The sequence below is a fragment of the Styela clava genome, chromosome 3 (genome assembly GCF_964204865.1).
Source record: "Styela clava chromosome 3, kaStyClav1.hap1.2, whole genome shotgun sequence".
Classification (NCBI taxonomy): Eukaryota; Metazoa; Chordata; class Ascidiacea; order Stolidobranchia; family Styelidae; genus Styela; species Styela clava.
In genome coordinates, this window is record NC_135252.1 from 14,083,433 (window position 1) to 14,103,477 (window position 20,045).

Consider the following 20,045-nt stretch of genomic DNA (forward strand, 5'->3'; position numbering starts at 1 on the left):
TAAAAAGTACATTCTTTGAACAATATTTCTGTATTTACAGTCTTACGAAATCAAAAGTGAAAAAAAATAAGCATCCTGCCAAAACTAAATTTAATCGCAATCTCAACACATTCCTGAATTCTTTGAGCTATTTCAATATTTTTTAGCTAAATCATCAAATATTAAGTTTGGTTGTGGCAGCATCAACATATCAAGTGGGCAGATTGAATCATCCTGCAGGCCTGATTTGGCCAGCGGGCCGTAGTTTGTTCATGTCAGATCTAGACTGCTCCATATTATTTTCAAAAGACTCTGCGAATGTAAAACAAAATTATAACTCAAACCGTCTTCTGGTCGTAAAAATCTGTGGGGCTGAATGTTCGCGGGGAAAAACATCTGAACATCTGGACTGAAAGTCTTCATATCTTTTCTGCTTTTTGGTTCAGCTGATTTTTGAAAAACATGATGGTTAGTTTGACAGGTTGATGGGTGGCTATTGAGTAATGAACTAGCTATATACAGATAGACTATATGAATATTTGGATTTTCTATAACACATTTTAATAACAAAATATTCACAATAAATCTTTAAAAAGCATCTTCAATTAAGTCAAAATTGTAAAATATTGTGACACAAAACTTTTAATATTCAAGGCATTTTAGAAAGAAGTGAATTCCACCCATAAACCTCCAAGTTTACTCTTTAAAAATAATCTGTGAAGTCAGTCCACAGTGGATAGAATAGTATAAAAATGTCCACTAAGCAATTCTGAAAAAGAGTAGCGCTAAAAACTCAAATGTGGACGCATGATTGCTAGTGCAGTGATGTAGTTCACCAGATATTTCAGCACCAGCACAGTTTGGCAATGAAATAAAATTTACAGTGTTTTATCATGAATTGTGTATAAGGCATTTCCATGTATTCCAGAGATTTGGCTCTGGTATTAGAAACATGCCATCTAGCCATTGCACCTGAATTTTTTGGGCAGTCATACTTTCTTGTCTTATAGTTCGATAGTTCTACAGGTATCTGAGGGCTAAAGGGGTGGTGACTCCTTTACAGCCCATGAGCCGGGGCCACGGCCCATCTAATTGGGCCACATAGGCCATGGCCTATCAACCTATGGGCCGCGGCCCCATCAGCAAAAATTAAATTATCTTACCAAAATTTTCAATTTTTACAAAATTGTCGATATTCAAACCAAAAAAAATCGCGGGATCCCTCCAAATATTTTTCTTATGATAAGCATTTATATAAAATTAAATACCAAGCTACATAGGCCTACTACTCCTGTAGTATGTGTAGGGTACCAGGTTAGGTTAGGGTTAGGAGTTGGTCACTGTCTGTGTTAGCCAAGTGAATAGTCCCTTTAGAAAACTTGATGGGCCGCGGCCCATAGACTGATGGGCCGTGGCCCAATTTGATGGGCCGTGGCTCCGGCCCATGGGCCGTAGAGGAGTCACCACTTCCACTCTCTGAGGGGGGCTCAAACAAGTTTGAAAAAATCGAACCATGCCTAGAAACTTAGCTAGATTAGAACAACAATTGCTGAAACTAATCCCTGAATCCACAGAATATCTTTTAAAGTCTTATATTCTTTATTTATCTGATTTGCAGACAAATAGTAAATTTTTATCTCTCAATGCACCTGTTTTAGACGGTTGTATTGTGAGTAATATTTGGGGCTAGTCCCGTTTTCAACGTCTAGCCGCAGTAGTTATAGTTAAAGGAATCTAGTTGCATAATAATCAAGTAGAATGGCAACCAAATCCAGTCAACAACAACCATTTGCCTTTGCAAATCCTGGAGCAATAACGTCTTTAATTACAGTGGTTGTTCTTGCTCTTTGCTGTCTTGTTGGATTTGCTTCTCGTCTGTTTGCTGTCATTAGATTTGAAAGCATTATTCATGAATTTGATCCATGGTAAGTTATGTTTAGAAATATTACTGGAAATTTATCATATTTGTCATCATAATTTTGTTGGTTTTTTTTCTATGTATTTTTTTTTAAATGTCGAAATACACCTTGATATCAAATATAAAAAAATTGTAGAATATTCTGACTGATTTTGCCATAAACATTCCATCTGAATCTGGAAAACCTCACTGATTGCAGTATGGCACACTTTACAGATCGAGAGACAATCTCTCGTTTTAGAGAAACCTATTTTAATGGTGATCGAATATCCCTCCTTCGATGTACGTCTGGCGGATTTTGTCTCCCGATATCGATAAATTGAAGCAGCGCAGTAAACTAACAAAAAGCGCAATCTAAAACCATCATCATTGAATTCCTCGTGAAAAAATAATCAGATCTACCGATGTAAAAAAATTTTTACCGGTGCGTTCGAGAGAAATGAGCAAAAAACGATTGACGGCGTGTGACGTCACTGAATTTCAATCGACGCACGCAGGCACGCATCGGCCGTTCCTCGACGTAAACCTTGGCGTGCCGTGTTTCTCTCATTTTCAATGTAGATAGGATGGCGTGTTAACGATAATAAATGGATCAGAGATAATAAAAATTACATTTTGATAACACACAATCGATAAACAGTAAAATTAATGCCTCGATATAGCATTAGATGAATAAGTTCATAAAGCAATAATTTAATCTAATGCCGCAACGAGACATTCATATGCCGCAAAATGTGCAACTTGCGTAATTTATACAAGAATAGATCGGCGAAAAACGAGAATCAAATTAGCAAAATAACTTAATTTAATGCCACATCGATGTATTCATATGCCGCAAATGTTCAGTTTGCATAATTTATACTAGTATAGATCGGTAAAAAACAAGATTCAAAATAATATAATGTCCCATCGATACATTCATATGCCGCAAATGTTTAACTTCCGAAAGTTACGGTATACGAGAATAATTTAATTCAATGCCACATCGAGGCATTCATATGCCACAAATGTTAATCTATACGAAAATAATTTAATTCATATGCCGCAAATGATCAACTTGCGTAATTTACACAATAATAGATCGGCAAGAAACAAGAATCAAATTAGCAAAATAATGTAACACATGCCGCATCGATGTATTCATATGCCGCAAATGTTCAATTTGCGTAATTTATACTAGTATAGATCGATGAAAAACAAGATTCAAACTAATATAATGCGGCATCGATACATTCATATGTCGCGAATGTTTAACTTCGAAGTATACGGAATACGAGAATATTTTAATTCAATGCCACGTCGAGGCAATCATATACCGCAAATGTTAATTTGCGTGATTTATGCAAGAATAGATAGGTGAAAAACAAGAATCAAATTAATATAATGCCGCATTGATGCATTCGTATGCCGCAAATGATCAACTTGCGTAGTCTGTGAAAAACAAGAATCAAATTGGCAAAATAGTTTAATCCAATTAATCATCGAGGCTTTTATTTTACATTTCTGGAAGTTTCAGTTCTAAATAACCGAAGATGCTATGTTAAATTGTTGTAATTACAGGTATTAACGGGCATACAAAGTTTCACTATCGATATTAATTTAACTATTGAAAAAAAAAACTTCGATATCGTGCATCGTTTTGACTTCGTTATACGACAATTCAAACGATGTCATGTAGTCACAAACACTTATAATAAAATTAGTTGGACTCGTAGACGTATTAATCGAAACGCATAATTTTGTAATCTCTTGATATTATTTAAAAGTAATTATTTTATTCACAGACAATTGCATTTACGCGAAATTATTTTAATTAGGCACTACCAACAGTAGACTGAATATAATGATTCAGAAATACATCGTATATCTAACCATATAGGTCAGTATACATCGGTAAAAAACGAAAATCAAATTAGCAAAATTCGAGAGCCGTGCCGAACTGCCGATCTGTGCGTGACTTTCTTTGACGTCATATCCAGACATCTGACGTTCTCACGCATCGAGCTCGCAGACGACTCGACGCCCCCCGTTTCACAGACGCCTATTCATATTTTGGCTCTTCCGGAATGTAGACGCAAATCCGGATTCGGGATAGTGTGCCGTACTGGATTGTATGTATCTTTCAATTTTATTAAAAATATACGGATTATTTTCTGTATTCGATATAAATTATACTTGTGCCAAATTTCAAGATGAAATTAGGATTCTGTCACCATGAACAGTCTTTTCTTATCAAAACATATTTATTTGAAATTTATAATTGGATTAATCAAAATCTATAATTAAAATGCATCGATAGTCAAAATCAGCCTCTCTGCATTGAAATGAATATACTGAAAAACATTTGAAATTGAAATATTGAATCCTGGAATATGAATCTTTTTAAATGAAGTCTGTGCATCTGAAACTGGTTAGCTATTTCCATATCCGACGTGTACTGGTTAACGAGAGCCGTGATGTTCCATCGACTTTTTTTCAGCATCGTATTAATAGGCCTATTTATTGAAGATTAATATTATTATCATGCTACCTCAAAATTCAACAGGTTTAACTACAGAGCCACACATCATCTGAGTGAAAATGGTTTTTATGATTTTCTGAACTGGTTTGATGAAAGTGCATGGTATCCACTTGGAAGAATTGTTGGTGGAACGGTGAGTCTTTTCACCCTCTTTGATAATATTTGGTTACAAGTCATTTAATTGGACATTTTCATATTTTGTGGATTTTATTTATACTGCAATTTCTTACAAAGAACCTCAATCCTTTTTTCAAAATTGAGTTAATTTGAATATTTGTCTTACCTTTTGCTACTTTTCAGTATAAAGCTACTGTAAAGAGATGATTTTGAGATATGAGAAAATTGAATTATATTCCATTAATAAAAAATTTTGACAAACAAAATCAATTTGTAAAATTTTACAGAAAGCATTTTCTAATCATTTGATTCAACAATTGAATAGAAAAGGCAAGGAATTTTATTTACAAAACTGTTTAAACATTGAAACATCAATCTAGTCCCCAGCTGTCTGTTTTTAGAATGAGACGCAATGAATTATTGAGTGATTATTTTTTGTATAAAATGGAACATTGTTTATATGTTATTGTTGTATACTTATCAATGTGATATTGTAAAACTATCTTTATCCATTAATAAATCATTAATTCTTTCCTGAAGTTAGGCCTTAGAAATTTGAAAAAACATTTTTAATGATCTGCCAGTTTGATTAGGGAATGCAGATATGTCTTGATATAGATTTTTCTCACTACACAAGTAATCATTCTTATTACTGATATATATATTCCTAATTCGATTTTAATCGGATTTGTTTGAACTATTTTTTTTTGGCCAACTCTATCTATTACATTTACGAGACTAGAATATTTAAAAAAAAACGTGTGGGCTCACAAAATTGTCAGGCTTCATACTATATTATTGAATACCCTAATGTTAACAATCACTACGCGGAAGAAGCCAGTTGTATTTATGCTGCACAAAATTGCACATTATACTCTTACATCCTTCCTGTCTTTATGGTGGAATATTAAATGTAAAAATCAACCAGCTATAATATGATGATAACGAACTGTTCATGTTTCAGTTGCCATCTGTATTAGGTATTTTTCATGCAGTAAAAATACAGATATTAACCTCATAAATTTGGTTTATAGGTAATGGCCGTAAGCTTATTCTGTGTGGAAATTTCATTGAAATCTCCTGATTTCATGATTTAATCTGCTTGGCAGATCAAGTTACCTGAATATATTTCCATATCTGAAAATATATTGTAACGATGAGCAATGATCTATATTTAACAAATAACCCAAAATATGTTAATAAATCACATAATTCAAGATTGAACTCTGAAAATCTGCGCACTCTAAATTTTGAACTAGTTTGAACAAAATTCATTTCAATTTTTTTTTTACGGAAATTTCCATTCCCCATATTAGTCGGGTACTTTAATATTTTGTTCTTGGTTCTAGGTTTATCCTGGTCTCATGATTACAGCAGGCGGAATCCATTGGATTTTAAACGCACTTCACCTCACTGTTCATATTAGGGATGTTTGTGTATTTCTTGCTCCCTTGTTCAGTGGTTTGACAGCTATTTCAACATTTCTTCTAACAAAGGAGTTATGGAGTGCTGGGGCCGGACTGTTTGCAGCATGCTTTATAGCGATAGGTATGGATTGTACTATCATGATGTACATTTCATATGTTATTAACAATCTATGATTGTTCTATTATATGGGACATTATTTCTACCTATTCTGTATTTTCTGAGTAATAAGCTAATTTTTTGGATTAATTTTTTGGCCTGATTTTCTGGGGTCTGCTTATTCGAGGTGTTAGCTATTTAGCAAGAAAATGATTGTATTCAAATAAAACTTTTTGAAATACTTCATTTTGTAAATAATTAAGTTATAATTCATTTACATATTGAACAACAATATATCTTTGTCCAAATTTCATGACCCTGTCTTTATTGACCTAGTATAGTATTCAAAAGGTAATGCATTGCTTGTTTCATTTCATTTATTTTATCCAATATTTCATCACTCTTTCTTAGTAAAGCTTAATAATCTTTATTTGGGGATAAAAGTAAAATCTATCAGTTAGGACTGTCTTGAATGCATTGTTACAAAAAGAAATTGTATTAGTATGCATGCAGCAATTAATCACTTGAAAAAATAAAAAACCAAAAAATTCTGAGATCATTTGCTATTGAGTAGGCTAGTTGTTAAGTGTGTTTCATCCTCTTGTTTATATGATAGAAAGTTATGAAAATGGAATATTTCTAGTGGTTCCCAACTTGGAGGCTTTTAGCACTCGTGGCCCCATTGTTTATCATTCCAGTTGTATTCATACTCAGTGTCATTTGGATTGGTAGATTCCAAATCCCATTATGTTCAAACAATTCATGCTCAACAAATGGAAAACATCATGTGGAATAACCTTATTTTGCGATAACACTAGGAAGAACAGGGAGTTTTCTTGTAAAGTAAAAAGTAAAACCATTTTTGTGTGTAGCATTGTGACCTCCCGGGTTGGGAGCCGCTGTATTAAACCATTCATATTAGAGATAAAAATTCTAATGTACTGCTGTATGCCATTGTCAGCCCTTTTTTGACACATTTATTTTGATGAGACTTGAGTAATTTTTATGGCTTTTTTCAATGCTATAATATTTTAATTACACAGTTCCTGGGTATATTTCAAGATCAGTTGCAGGAAGTTATGATAATGAAGGAATTGCAATCTTTGCATTGCAGTTTACTTATTTCCTCTGGATTAAATCTGTCAAAACGGGATCGGTTCTTTGGTCAGTGTTTGCCGCCCTGTCATACTTTTATATGGTAAGACTTCCAATTTCTTTCAGCACTATATTGAATTAGTAGGTTTATGGTATTGAAGCTGTGTAAATCACTGACAAAACTATCATTGGCACCAATTAGATAGTTAGAGGATGTGGGTGGGATGTTTTAATAGGACTTAGAATTTTTGGCTAATCTGTGTAAATTTGTCAGATTAAGCCACTTTGATTACAGTGTTACTGGTGTACCTTTTGAAGTTTTCATATTTAGACCAAACTTAACATGAATCTTATACACTGTTTCATGTATGTTTGCTGCGATCTTATTCAGATATCTGACTGTTTGCTAATAGTATTGATTCAGAAACCCAAAAATTCATTTTTTAGGTGTTGTTTTTGGGAAGAGTGAACATTATTTTAATGCCAAGGGAAAAAATTGGCATGTTGGCATGCCATTGATATAAATTGTTCTGGGTAGTTTGCTTATGATTATTTGTAATTTGATGCTGTTGTATCAATTAGTTTAATGTTAATAATAAGATTGAATTTACTGTTTGATGGTTGATTTTTTCTATATTTTAATCTCAGTTTTTCAAATGTATTGAGGGACTTTTTTTCTTATAAAATGGTAGTTTTCTGTCTGTGAATGACTAGTTGTTTATGCCTTATTAAGTGGAAAATGTAAACACGTGAAGAACCTAAGTATTGGTTTGTTTCCAGGTATCGGCATGGGGAGGATATGTTTTCATCATCAATTTAATTCCACTTCACGTATTCGTGCTTCTACTTATGCAAAGGTTTTCAACAAGAATTTATGTCGGTATGTTCTTTGTTTCGTTTTGATAGTTGTAAAAACGCATGTACAAGTTGCAGTTCATAAAATATTGATGTCATATTTGCCCAACGATTTTATCCCAACCCCCATTGAGTGATCCAATCCCCGGTTTGAATAAACTCAATTTAGATTATGCCACCACTTATCTCCCGGCATTTAGAACTTGACATTAAATGCGACATTATCTGCGACTTATATTTTCTTTTATTCCAATCTGATATTTTATACACTGTTTCAGCTTACACAACATTTTTTATTCTTGGTCTACTGCTGTCTATGCAAGTTCCATTCGTTGGTTTTCAACCAATTCGTACCAGTGAACACATGGCATCTGCAGGTTTGTACATTTTCCAAGTTATTTTCCATGTAAGTTTTCCAAGTTATTTTACTATGAGCTGAAATTTTGTAGTAAAGCTTTAAAATGCAAATGGATTCATAATGATAACTTACTAACGTAATTTCAATAATCATTATTACCATTTAAAGTCAATTTAGCAGTATCAAAGTATACTAAGTTATGTTTGCTGTTCGAAAGATCTGATTTACTATAGCTAAATGTACGCTACTTACTTGAAGAGTTTAAAATTGTTATGATTTTGAACACAGTATTTTGGATTGATGATTGTGTGTACTAAGATGCCAGTGTTTGTAAGATATTTTCTATTTTTTGATTTGTTCGAAATGTTATCAAATCTAAAGCTTTTCTTATGGGGGGAACATGCATTAATATTTCATACCTTTGTAACCAATTAAAATCAATGACATTTTAAAATGCTGCAGGAAGAGTTGTAGTGCTTCCTAATTGCTATCTACATTTCCGTTTTTACAAAGGACTCACAAAATATCGATGCTTAGTGTTGAGTAGCTTTGATTTCGAAAATAAAAATTGTAACTCTGTTTATTTAGGTGTATTTGTCTTGTTGCAAGCTTATTGTTTCCTCGACTACATTCGTTCGAAAATGACAAAACAACAATTTCGTTCATTATTTTTCTTTGCTGTGACGGCATCGGCTGGAGTGGTGTTTTTAACAGTAGTCGTTCTGACATACGCAGGTTAGATATTACCGGTACATAGTGTTTAGTGGATCATCAATGTCATTGTGCATTTCTATCATTAGCTGATGAAATTGAATGGAGTAAACGGTGATTTCATCGATGGCATAAAACAATCATGACTTGCTTTTGTTCAATATATTGAAAAAAATAATATTCATTTCAGCGTTTTCCATTCAGTCAGTCAGAAGGCTTTTGCTTTTACTTATTTCAAAAATTTCTGTTGTCTCCATGGAATTCGTTTTCGTGTATGATGACTGATGACATCATCAAAAATTAAAAAATGCTATAGTTTCAGGACTGATTTTCAGCGATCTCCTCATCCGTCATACCACTGATACTATGATTTGATGCGACTTCGTTTTGCCTTCATTTCCATATATTTAAGCATTATTCTCTTGTCTATATTACAGGTATCATTGCGCCGTGGAGCGGTAGATTCTATTCATTATGGGACACAGGTTACGCTAAAATACACATTCCAATTATCGCATCAGTGTCTGAACATCAACCTACAACTTGGTCGTCGTTTTTCTTTGATTTACACATTCTCGTCTGTGCTTTCCCTGCTGGATTGTGGTTTTGCATCAAGAAAATCAATGATGAACGAGTTTTCAGTGAGTGCACTTTTTACATTTTTTTTTATCAAACGGCACCAACTCGATTGGTCATGCAATTTATCTTCGTTTCTGATATTTGAGTAGAAAACCGTTCTACTGCTACTTTTCTATAAAGTTTTGAACTAGTGTAATTACAAGAAAAAACAGTTATTTTGCTATTTTTGGCTTAACTAATGCATGTTTAAAAAATGTGACTATATATAAATGTTCAGTTCCAAACTATCTGTCTTTAAATTTAGTTCATGTAGCTTATTTAGGGCAATTTTTTTTTATTTGTTAAATACGGTATATCAACGCACATTAGTAATGTAATAAACTGTGGTTTATTTGCAAATCATTTGGGAAATACACAATGAAGTAGATGCTCAAGCAGATAAGACATTCCCATCTATGATGTAGCCTTTGTGCTGTGCTTAGATATTATCATATTGGTTCAATCAATCTATTGGTTCAGGTATTCAAGTAATTTCAAATCAGAAGCTTTGCTATAGAAATTGGCTGCCCGGAATTTTTTTTTTATTTCAAGTAATTTTTATTTTCATAAATTCAATTAAATCAAATATTAATACTTCTGAGAAGCAGACATTTTTACCCATCATGAATTGAATCAATCTTCAGCCAAATGAAGGCATGTTTTGACATGATCCATTATTACACTTCACAGTCATCAATTTCCATCCACCTCTTTACTTTATGATTATCTGTTTTATTTTGAATTTATTTACATTATTACAATATTCATTTTTATACACCAGTGTTTGAACTATTTTAATAAATATCCAACTTAGCTCTGCTTTTTAATGTATGCACGGTCTACAACCAAATATTTAACTCAGCTCAGCAGCAGCACCTGTTAGGTCTGCTTCAGAATAATCATACAATGTTTTTTTCTTTTTCGCAGTTATACTCTACGCCATTTTTGCGGCCTATTTTGCTGGTGTGATGGTTCGACTTATGCTGACGTTAACTCCATGTGTTTGTATGTTGGCGGGTGTTGCATTTTCCAATACATTCTCAATATTTTTGAAAGTAGGTATTTATTTTTGGTAGATCTTAGGTACATTTTCAAGGTTATTTTAAACACTTTGAAAATCAGGATATGGAGTAATGATTCGAATTAATAGTGTATTAAATCCGGGGTGCACAACTCAAATGCTGGTACATGACAAAGTTTTTAAAATATTCTTGTCGCGTGCTGCAACACAGTTGAATAATTTGTTGGGAATTGAGATTGTAAACAAACTTCGGTAAGATACATTACAACAGACTTCAATAAACACACCTTTTTCAACAAATAACTATTGACTAAAACAATAAAATGTCCTGTAAAACTACTGCTTTGTGGACGCTTTTGATGAACGTAATGGAAATATTAGGCTTCAAAGGAGGTGAAGTGATGCGTGTTCGAACTTATGATGTGCCAAATTTGACATGCATACGCTGTATCATGCACTATTGTTAGTGTAATTTTAGGTCAATTTAAAAATACCTTTCAATATAAATATTGTAATATTCATAATTGTTTTCAACAAAACACAAAATTTGCATTTTAATAATTTTTCATTTTTTTTTGATTGCATGCATTATGATAATAAGTATTTGTACAAATTTATTGTTTTGATCTTAGGATGACGTCGAGACTAATGAAAAATCAGAGAAAAGAAGATCTGTAAGTTCATTTTTAATTTGAATCTCACTATAAAATAATTTTATATTTTATTGATTGTGGTATGACAATCATTTATCGATACAAGTGAGCAATGCCTTTGGCCTTATATATGAATACGAATTGGGATTGAAAGAAAAAATAATAGTAATATCACTCTTGCAATTTCTTTTTTTTCAAGTACTGAAAATCCGAAATTGATCGTTTCATTAGTTGCACGAATGAGCTATTTTTCCCAACAAGAATGTAGCAATACAATCCATATGTACACATGACCAATATTGTAAAGTAGATGTAACATTATTCTGTTATCTTCAATACATTTCCGATTCTAAACTTGAGTTATGAAAATCAATTATGTTACATGTTTTGAGATTGTTGTATTAATTCATTAATTTCAGATGAGAAATCTTTAAAGATCAAGTAGGCCTATTATTTATTAAAATAATTTGCAGTTGACTGTTATTTTTATCACAAGATTTCGAATGGTAAAGAAGCGGGTGATGGTGAAATTGATGAGGAAACTCAGGAAGGGAAATTGTATGATAAAGCAGGAAAACCTAAGAAAAAATCTTCAACTTCTGCAGGAACTACTGGAACTTCTTCATCCAAGTCAAAGAAAGATGAAGACAATACATTGGGCTCAAATTTGAAGGTTAGTAATAAAATGTGAAAGGATAAATATACACAAGTAACATTCATTTTACTATGATTGACTGGCAAGTTTGGTAACAAACAGTAAAGGAGGTTTCCCTCAAAGATGGATTTCTTTGTTATTTCCATAGCAATTACTAATCAGCCATAAGTTCACATTGACATATCAATTGCAATTTGTTCAGCTGCCCAGACAATTTTTTCACTCAGACATATATCAAACAATACGTCGTTTTCATAGTTTTGTTATTTGTCAGTTTTCAGTTGTGTTTCCAAAATTAGTTGTAAACCAAATAATCTACCGTAATTGTTCTTATGCCTTCCGAGAAGCTTTAGTTTTGTCGCAACTCGCAAAGTTCAAATAATACCCCTGGAAATGCTGCATTAGGCTAGGATGAAAGTAGCTAGCAGTACCAGTAAGCGGCATGTGGTTGAATATTTTTATAAAATTGATGGTTTTGAACAGGTCAACCAGTTTGTGAATGCCAACCCTCGAAAACTCTCTCAAAATGAGGGACAAAAATTCTGCAAAATTATTTCTAGGGTCAAGGGTCTTGTAAACATCAGTCCTATTAAGCTGCCAACTAGGAAAATTCATATCTCAAATGTCGATTTACATTTAATCTTCATTCTTTTCAGGATGTTCTTGGTGTAAATATTATATACAGTTTTTAGTACTAACTTATACCTCATAAATATGATATCAGAGAAATAAATGTTCTATTTAAACTGTTAAGTATCTGTATAACATAATATGAAATTGAGAAAAAAATATGGCTCTAGTTACTGTACTTTGCTTAAATATTGAAGCGTCTGTGATACTGAAGTTTAAGAAATTACCTAATAGTCTATCGCCTCAGGAGTTTTTAAGTATATTGGATTTTACTATCATAAGTAGCTTCACTTAAGTCTGTTGTCTATGGTTGGTATCAGATTTCATGTTGTAATTCTCTTGCCCTCATTTAATTCTAGTTAGTGTAAAGATTTCCCCATGAGCTGTCTGTAATACTCTTGTTGACTTTTCAGTCTAGTTAGATTGTTTAGATATTCTCAATTGGGAGCCAAACTACTTATCCCTTCATAAAATCTTTTTATCCTCATTTAAATTCGAATGTGGTTACTCAAGTTGTATTTATGAATTAGGAGTTAATTTCATTATTGAACAAGTATGTTGTAAGATGTGTATTGCTTTTGTGAAATTGGAATATTGATCACCCTTCGTCGGTTTGCAGGTTTGAATAAGTGGCGTTACGTCTTCCTCCACAATAAAGTTACTCACATATGAGAAAAATAACTGGTAAATATTCCTATACGCAACATGTACTGGTAACCAGACAAGAGGACTTGGTTTGCCATAGGATAAAGCCATCTTATGGCCTTTGTTTTTCCCCAGGAGAAATATAAAAATCCTATTCTATCCCATATCAATAAGAAAAGAAATGCAGAAAAGAGAATTGACATTTTTTCATGCTTCCCATTCAGATGTTTGTGATCATGCTGATGTTAATGATGCTCATGATGTTTGTTGTTCATTGTACATGGGTTACGGGAAATGCTTATTCATCACCCAGTGTTGTGTTGGCTTCCTATAATAATGATGGGTGAGTTTATTTGGCATTAAAGTATGCTTCCTAAGCTTTTTTATTTCATTGTTTTCAAATATATATAATCTGATTTGACACTGATTATGAATTTTTTTTTATTTTTCAGGACTTTTTGACTATATTATGTAATAAAGTCTAGAATTGTGAAAAGAAGTACAACCATTCTAAAAATTGTTGTTTTTACAATTCGAGATCCTTTTCTTGTAATTGCGTTGTTTTGTGTGCAAAATTTGCTACCTGTTCCGGTCTGGATTATAGTAAAATTCGGGATAAAACTTATTTATGATCTTTTTTCATAGGTCGAGAAACATTTTGGATGATTTTCGTGAAGCTTATTATTGGCTGCGTCAAAATACACATGAAAAGGCTAGAGTTATGTCATGGTGGGATTATGGATACCAGATTGCAGGAATGGCGAATAGAACAACTCTTGTAGATAACAATACTTGGAACAACAGTCACATAGCATTGGTATGGATTAGTGTAAAAGTCTTTATGTGAACATTGCAATTGAATGGCAATACACTTTTTGTGTAGCTATCCTTAAAATCAAACATGCTATCAAATGGTAGCACAATATGCTCAAATTTGTACATATTTCAAGTGTGTTGTCAAAATTTTCAGGTTGGCAAGGCTATGTCGTCAACAGAAGACAAAGCTATAGAAATTATGAGAGCGTTGGATGTCGATTATGTTCTTGTTATTTTTGGTGGAGTTATTGGATATTCTGGCGATGATATCAATAAGTTCTTATGGATGGTGAGTTCTACCTGCAAACCAAATTATTTGAATAAAAATTCTGGTTCTCCTGTAGTGTGTACCAGGGTTAGGTCATAATTTTATTCCGATTTTCCTTATTTTAGTTCTATTACGAGTTCGGGACTGTCTGTGTTAAGGTGAATATACTCCCTGTCTATAGGTTTCAGTCCCTTTACACAACTTGATGTAAAGTAGGCGAACAAAATTAGTTACCTCCATATTGGTACACACACTTCTGGAGCACCAAAATTCGTTTTAACAACATAGGAAGATATTTCTGAAATGAAGTTTATTCATTTTTTACACGACATTATACGTTATTGCCCACCATATTTATTACACCCTGAGTGAGGTGGTGGGCATGGGATTTGAACACTAAAATTCAATCTGCGATGCCATTATTGTTCATATAATGCTTTAATAACCGCTAGACCATGCTCCAAAATTTACGAATTTATGAGTTGGTTTTAAATTGCATTACCTGTAGTTGAGAAACATGTTTACATAAATTGTAATTTTACCTTGAAGGTTCGTATTGCTGAAGGTGAACATCCAAAAGATATCAAAGAGTCGAACTATTTCACCCCTCAGGGTGAATTCCGAGTTGATAAAGGTGGTTCGAAGACCCTTCTTAATTGTCTGATGTATAAAATGAGTTATTACAGGTATTGTGGAATTTTTTTTAAATTAGAAAGTTTTATCATGTTGGAACCAGGATATCAATTTGATTATTTCGATTGGTTTTGCACTGGTTTTAAATCGATCCCAACAATTTGGAATATCAATCCAAGTAGAGTGAAATCTTCCGCTCTTTGAGACTTGTAGCCACTAAAAGTACAGACCCATATTGAGTCCTATTCTTAGTAATTATGCGACCTTTTTTGATGCATTTTTCGATTTGTAACTCGTTATTTCTCTTTCTCTGTGTATATGAACTTTGTTTTCATTTCGATATTTGTTCAATCCTTAATGAATCTTTAGCTAATGGTAACATGTAAGCAACTCGCACCCTGGGGCCTGTTTGCAAGGTTTGAATAGACTATAATCTGTTCATAAATGTGTAATAAAATAGTACTAAGTAAATAAACAATATTAGTTGAAATACACTAAATACAAGGTAATATTTTCTTCCTTAGTTGAAATGAACCGACTGTAACATGACTTTTGCTGGATCACCTTAGTTGAATCGAGTCAAATCACTTAATCAATCCGTTTGTTTAAAAAATGTATTTTGAAGTCAAAATATAAATATAAATGCTATTTTTTACACCTATTTTTACTTATTGCAAAAATACATTTTGTTTTTCTTGATTAATAAATGAAGCAATTATCTTCTCGTTTTCTAGGTTTGGTGATGTTCAGCTGGATTTTCGCAATCCCGCAGGATATGATAGAACAAGGAATGTTGAAATTGGAAACAAGAATATCAAACTTAAACACTTGGAAGAAGCATATACATCAGAACATTGGCTTGTTAGAATTTATAGGTAATTTTTCCAAATAAATGTTCTTGTGTATTCTCAATCTCCGTGAAACATCTTTATTACTTATGATTAACGAATATGTACAAACAAGAAAAGACTGCAAGATTTTTACCATTTTTTGATATTTGGGTTTTTGAGTATAGACTTCATGAACTAAATTTGAATGTTTGTTTTATAATTAATATTCGAGTTATATTGGGGAAACGGAATATCATATCTGTGGTTGCTTAGATAGAGCCTTATTCAGAGTGAAGACATAAAGTGTGTCATAAAGATGAAACCTAAAATAAGAATTTTTTTCTGTTGATATTTTTGAATTTGTGACAATGAAATGGAGTAATAGAATTGCCAGAGGAGTGTTGGATATAACTGATTCATCATCATTTTCTTATTTGACATGAAGTGGAAATATGTATCATTTTGCCAGTTTGTTTTGTCGGAAGAAAATTGCTTTTCTTGATGCTATGGGCCAAGATTTTTAAATTTGAAGCTGATAAAAAGATTTTACTTTCATTTTGTTTCAATTTTTTTTCTGAGTCGTGTGGCTTTTTACATTTTTCCACCATGCGGCAATATGTCATACCAATTAGAACATCTTTCTGACAAAGGCAGTGCTTACTGCTCAGTTGCAGTCTTAACCAGTATCTATGTCAGTTACTATTACAGTGAGACTTGATTTGCATAGGCTACTGATACTGCAGTTAGTAATTTGGGCATGTATATATGTGAGCAATTGCTCTTTTGTGCCTCTGTGGTATTGCCTGCTGACACTGTCAGTTTATGCAGTGATGTACGTTTTAAAGGGTAGATTGTTGAAAAATGTATTAACATCATTGTCTGTTTTTGTAGGGTCAAGAAACCAGCAAATCGTGAAAAGATGTCTCGTCCACTGACTCATAAACATTATAAAGCCAAGTACATTTCAAAGAAGGTATTTTAATATTTATTCATTTTGAATACAATTTGACTCAAACAGCAATACTTCTAGTCTACGAACAGTTTACTTTAAAATACTTATGCTTTTCGGGCAGACTGTACTTTTGAACCATCCACTGTCTTCCTTGCTTAATATTATTGGATGAAAAATTTAGAAGGGATCTTTTGTTTTCAGACGAAATCTAAGAAACGTGGCTACATGAAGTCTAGGGATAACAAAAAAATCGTCAAAGGAAAGAGGAATCGTGCAAAATCGATTAAGAAATCTACGAAGAAAAATAAAGCAGCATCTTAGATGATATTCCTTCCAAAATAAAGCTGCTAATCATATTTGATGCTGATAAAGAAAGATTTCACTGACATGTGCAATCAACCGTATTTAGACACAACTTTGGAGTAGGCAATTTCTGACTATTTACTCCAAAGGGATTTATATCAAAATTTTAGTAAATTTGTCATGTGATTTTTTTATTATATATGGGGTAAAAATATTGTAGATGTTCAGGATTGCTTTAAGTTTAAACGGTGCTGTATGTAAGAAATGTAGTTAGTTGGAAACACTTTTCTGATCTGGAATTCTGTCGAACCAAGTTTTTTTTTTTATCTTCGAATGGGTTTGTAGATTTCTCCTCATATTTGAAAATATTTTACTTTACTAAAATAGTATAGGCTTCAAAGACTTGAAATGAAAAGTACTGGTTCCCAACTCATTTTTGATAAATCTCTCTCTGCTTATTTTGGATCTTTTTATTCCTCCCACGTATAAACTCCGTTTCCGTTATTTGTTCAATCTTTAATAGATCCTTGGGTATTGCTACGCACAATTCACTCTGCACCAAACTCGTATTTCATTAATAACTCACTTGGAGGAAAAGAGTCTGATGTCAGAATTTAAAAAAATGACATAAAAAAAAAATTGAGGCATTCACCAAAAAAAGAAACAAAATGGTGACGATTTGAAGTTTGTGTCTGAACAGATTCGCTTAAAATGACCAGCCCTAACCACGATAACATTGATTTTTTAATATACATCTTTGCAATATATCCAGCCTTTTTTTACCCATTTCACCAAGAAGTTTTGATAAAACAGCTAGGTTTCTAAGAAATACAAAACAAATAGTTTCAAAGACTGATAGAATATTTTGAAACGTTTTTGAATGCTGCTTAAGAATGTTGTAGTCGCTCGTATAGTAATTATCGTCCTTTATTTTTTTTTATCTTATCCCATTCAAACACAGAATTATTACAGATACTTTGATTTTCCAACATGATAGTTCAAAACCAAGCATTCAATTTAAATTATCTTATCTGTTCAAAATACTGAACAATTTGGCATTTACTCTGTTTGTTAAACAAAAATCACTGTGGTCTCCTAGTGGGTATTCTTTCAAAATGAGACTAAAATTTAGTGACAATAGTAACCTATATCTAATTAGATTTTGAAATTTCTTCAAATCCATAGGTAAATAGAATTCATTAGGGTATATATATGTCTGTTAATTTACCATATCTTAGTTCCATAACGCGTACTTTAAAATCAACTTTTATTCCCAAAAATTGATTATTGATTGAAAACCCAATCTTGAGTGATTTCTTGACAATCTGCCTCCTGGTCCCATCAAATGCTGTATTTTTCGTCATTGATATTAATTTTAAATAAATAATTGTGTGTCGTGTATGAATAAAATTCCAGTCTAAGCGATTTCTTGACAATGCGGCTCATAGTCCATAAAATATTGTATTTTTCGCCATTGATATGACCAAGAAATTAATTTTAAATAAATAATTAATTGTGTAGTCACGTCCACGTTGATGTAAATGCAGTCTCTCTTATCTCAGGCCATAACCATGATGTTGTTTCTAAAAGAAGTTAGGTGACACATTTAACAACCTGTGGCTACTCATGGTTTCGTTATGAGATTCATTGTTAATTGCAACATGCCTGTCCTTATTATTATAGATCCTATTGTACGCTTGCGGAATATGGTGTGCTATTTTGATATAGGGAAAAGCGGAAATAAATTTTCTTGAATAAATGTCAGTCAAATTTTGTTGTGAGCATGATAAGATGAGCATGATGCCTATGCGTCTTTAATTATGATTTGTTGGGCCTTGTTTGAGTCGAGATACAGAAATATGTGAAAACTGTCGTCTTGAGAGCCCTGTTAATGGAACCAGGGAAGAGTACCGCACTTTAACCACTGCAATTCTACTAGACTCTGCTGTGTGGCGCAACATGCTAATCGTTATGACAAGAGGCTATAGTTTGTCATGATGATTAAGCTTTCCTATTAGTTTCCTCTCTCCCGTGATAAATATGTAAATCCTATTTCTTGCTACTTGACTGGAGTTTGCTATTGCGTTGGGTAGTCGTTCTCTGTAATAGTATACAGAAGGCATATTAAGATTATTTCGCCATGGTGATGCCAATTACAGACCACAGAGGTTATTCGCCGTTTATCATCATCTTTTGGTATGGACTATCCTATAGTACTAAATTATTTACCAACACTTGAGGCTACATGTGCGTGGAACAGGGATGGCTAATCTTTTTTGAACAATTTTGTTTTGAAAAAGAAGACTGGCTCCTAGATCAGCGGTTCCCAAACTATGGGTCGAGACCCACGGGTGGGTTGCAAAAGGAATCTTAGTGGGTCGTGAAAAGATGTGGAAAGCTTTGATTAACTGTACTGGGTATTAGGATCGGTGCCGACTCGAATACGTAAATCTTCAAAAAAAAAATTAAATTCTAATCTCTGAAAGTTTCCTTTTTCCGATCTTCTCAGAGGAACAAAATTTGCTACACAAAGAATGGCCATGTGAATTTTTTTTATCAAAAGAATTATTTTTATCAAAAATAAAATTACATTGTAGAAAATCACGAGATTTTCTAATGAACATTATATGAAAACCGAGATCCATTGTTTTTATCCCATACAAAAATCAAGTGACAAATATCATAATTGTGATATCACACAATCTTGAATAGTGGTGTGATCTTCACATTACCTCAGGTAATTGAACCTTTCCTCTCCCACACATTTTAAATTTATTTTATTGGTAGGGTTTAATTAACATCATTTTGAAAATTCGAATTAGGTATTTTTTTCAAGCCAGGTCTTATTTTCGAGGAAACACGGTAGTGTTGCGATGATTAGCCATTGCTAATTTGTTTCCTCCAATGTTTTATTAATTTATTAAAGTTAAATGGGTCGCCATA

At 32.8% G+C, this 20,045-nt stretch overlaps 1 protein-coding gene across 1 annotated transcript; it reads left to right on the plus strand.

Moving 5' to 3' along the window:
* Positions 1 to 1,599: 1,599 nt before the first annotated feature.
* Positions 1,600 to 18,866, plus strand: LOC120342775 (dolichyl-diphosphooligosaccharide--protein glycosyltransferase subunit STT3B-like). Its single transcript, XM_039411748.2, has 18 exons — positions 1,600 to 1,904; positions 4,443 to 4,551; positions 5,885 to 6,083; positions 7,103 to 7,257; positions 7,935 to 8,034; positions 8,288 to 8,386; positions 8,956 to 9,102; positions 9,516 to 9,719; positions 10,624 to 10,751; positions 11,350 to 11,391; positions 11,867 to 12,043; positions 13,525 to 13,643; positions 13,946 to 14,117; positions 14,271 to 14,405; positions 14,934 to 15,070; positions 15,752 to 15,892; positions 16,739 to 16,820; positions 17,001 to 18,866. Exons 1-18 carry the CDS (start codon positions 1,738 to 1,740, stop codon positions 17,118 to 17,120), a joined length of 2,433 nt encoding a protein of 810 aa, XP_039267682.2. The 5' UTR covers positions 1,600 to 1,737; the 3' UTR covers positions 17,121 to 18,866.
* Positions 18,867 to 20,045: the final 1,179 nt, after the last annotated feature.

Excerpts from the sequence above, each read along its gene's own strand:
- LOC120342775 (XM_039411748.2), top strand. The coding sequence starts at position 1,738 with ATGGCAACCAAATCCAGTCAACAACAACCATTTGCCTTTGCAAATCCT. Across the intron at positions 6,084-7,102 it reads AGCATGCTTTATAGCGATAG|TTCCTGGGTATATTTCAAGA; the intron begins GTATGGATTGTA and ends TTAATTACACAG. Across the intron at positions 14,406-14,933 it reads TCAATAAGTTCTTATGGATG|GTTCGTATTGCTGAAGGTGA; the intron begins GTGAGTTCTACC and ends TTTACCTTGAAG.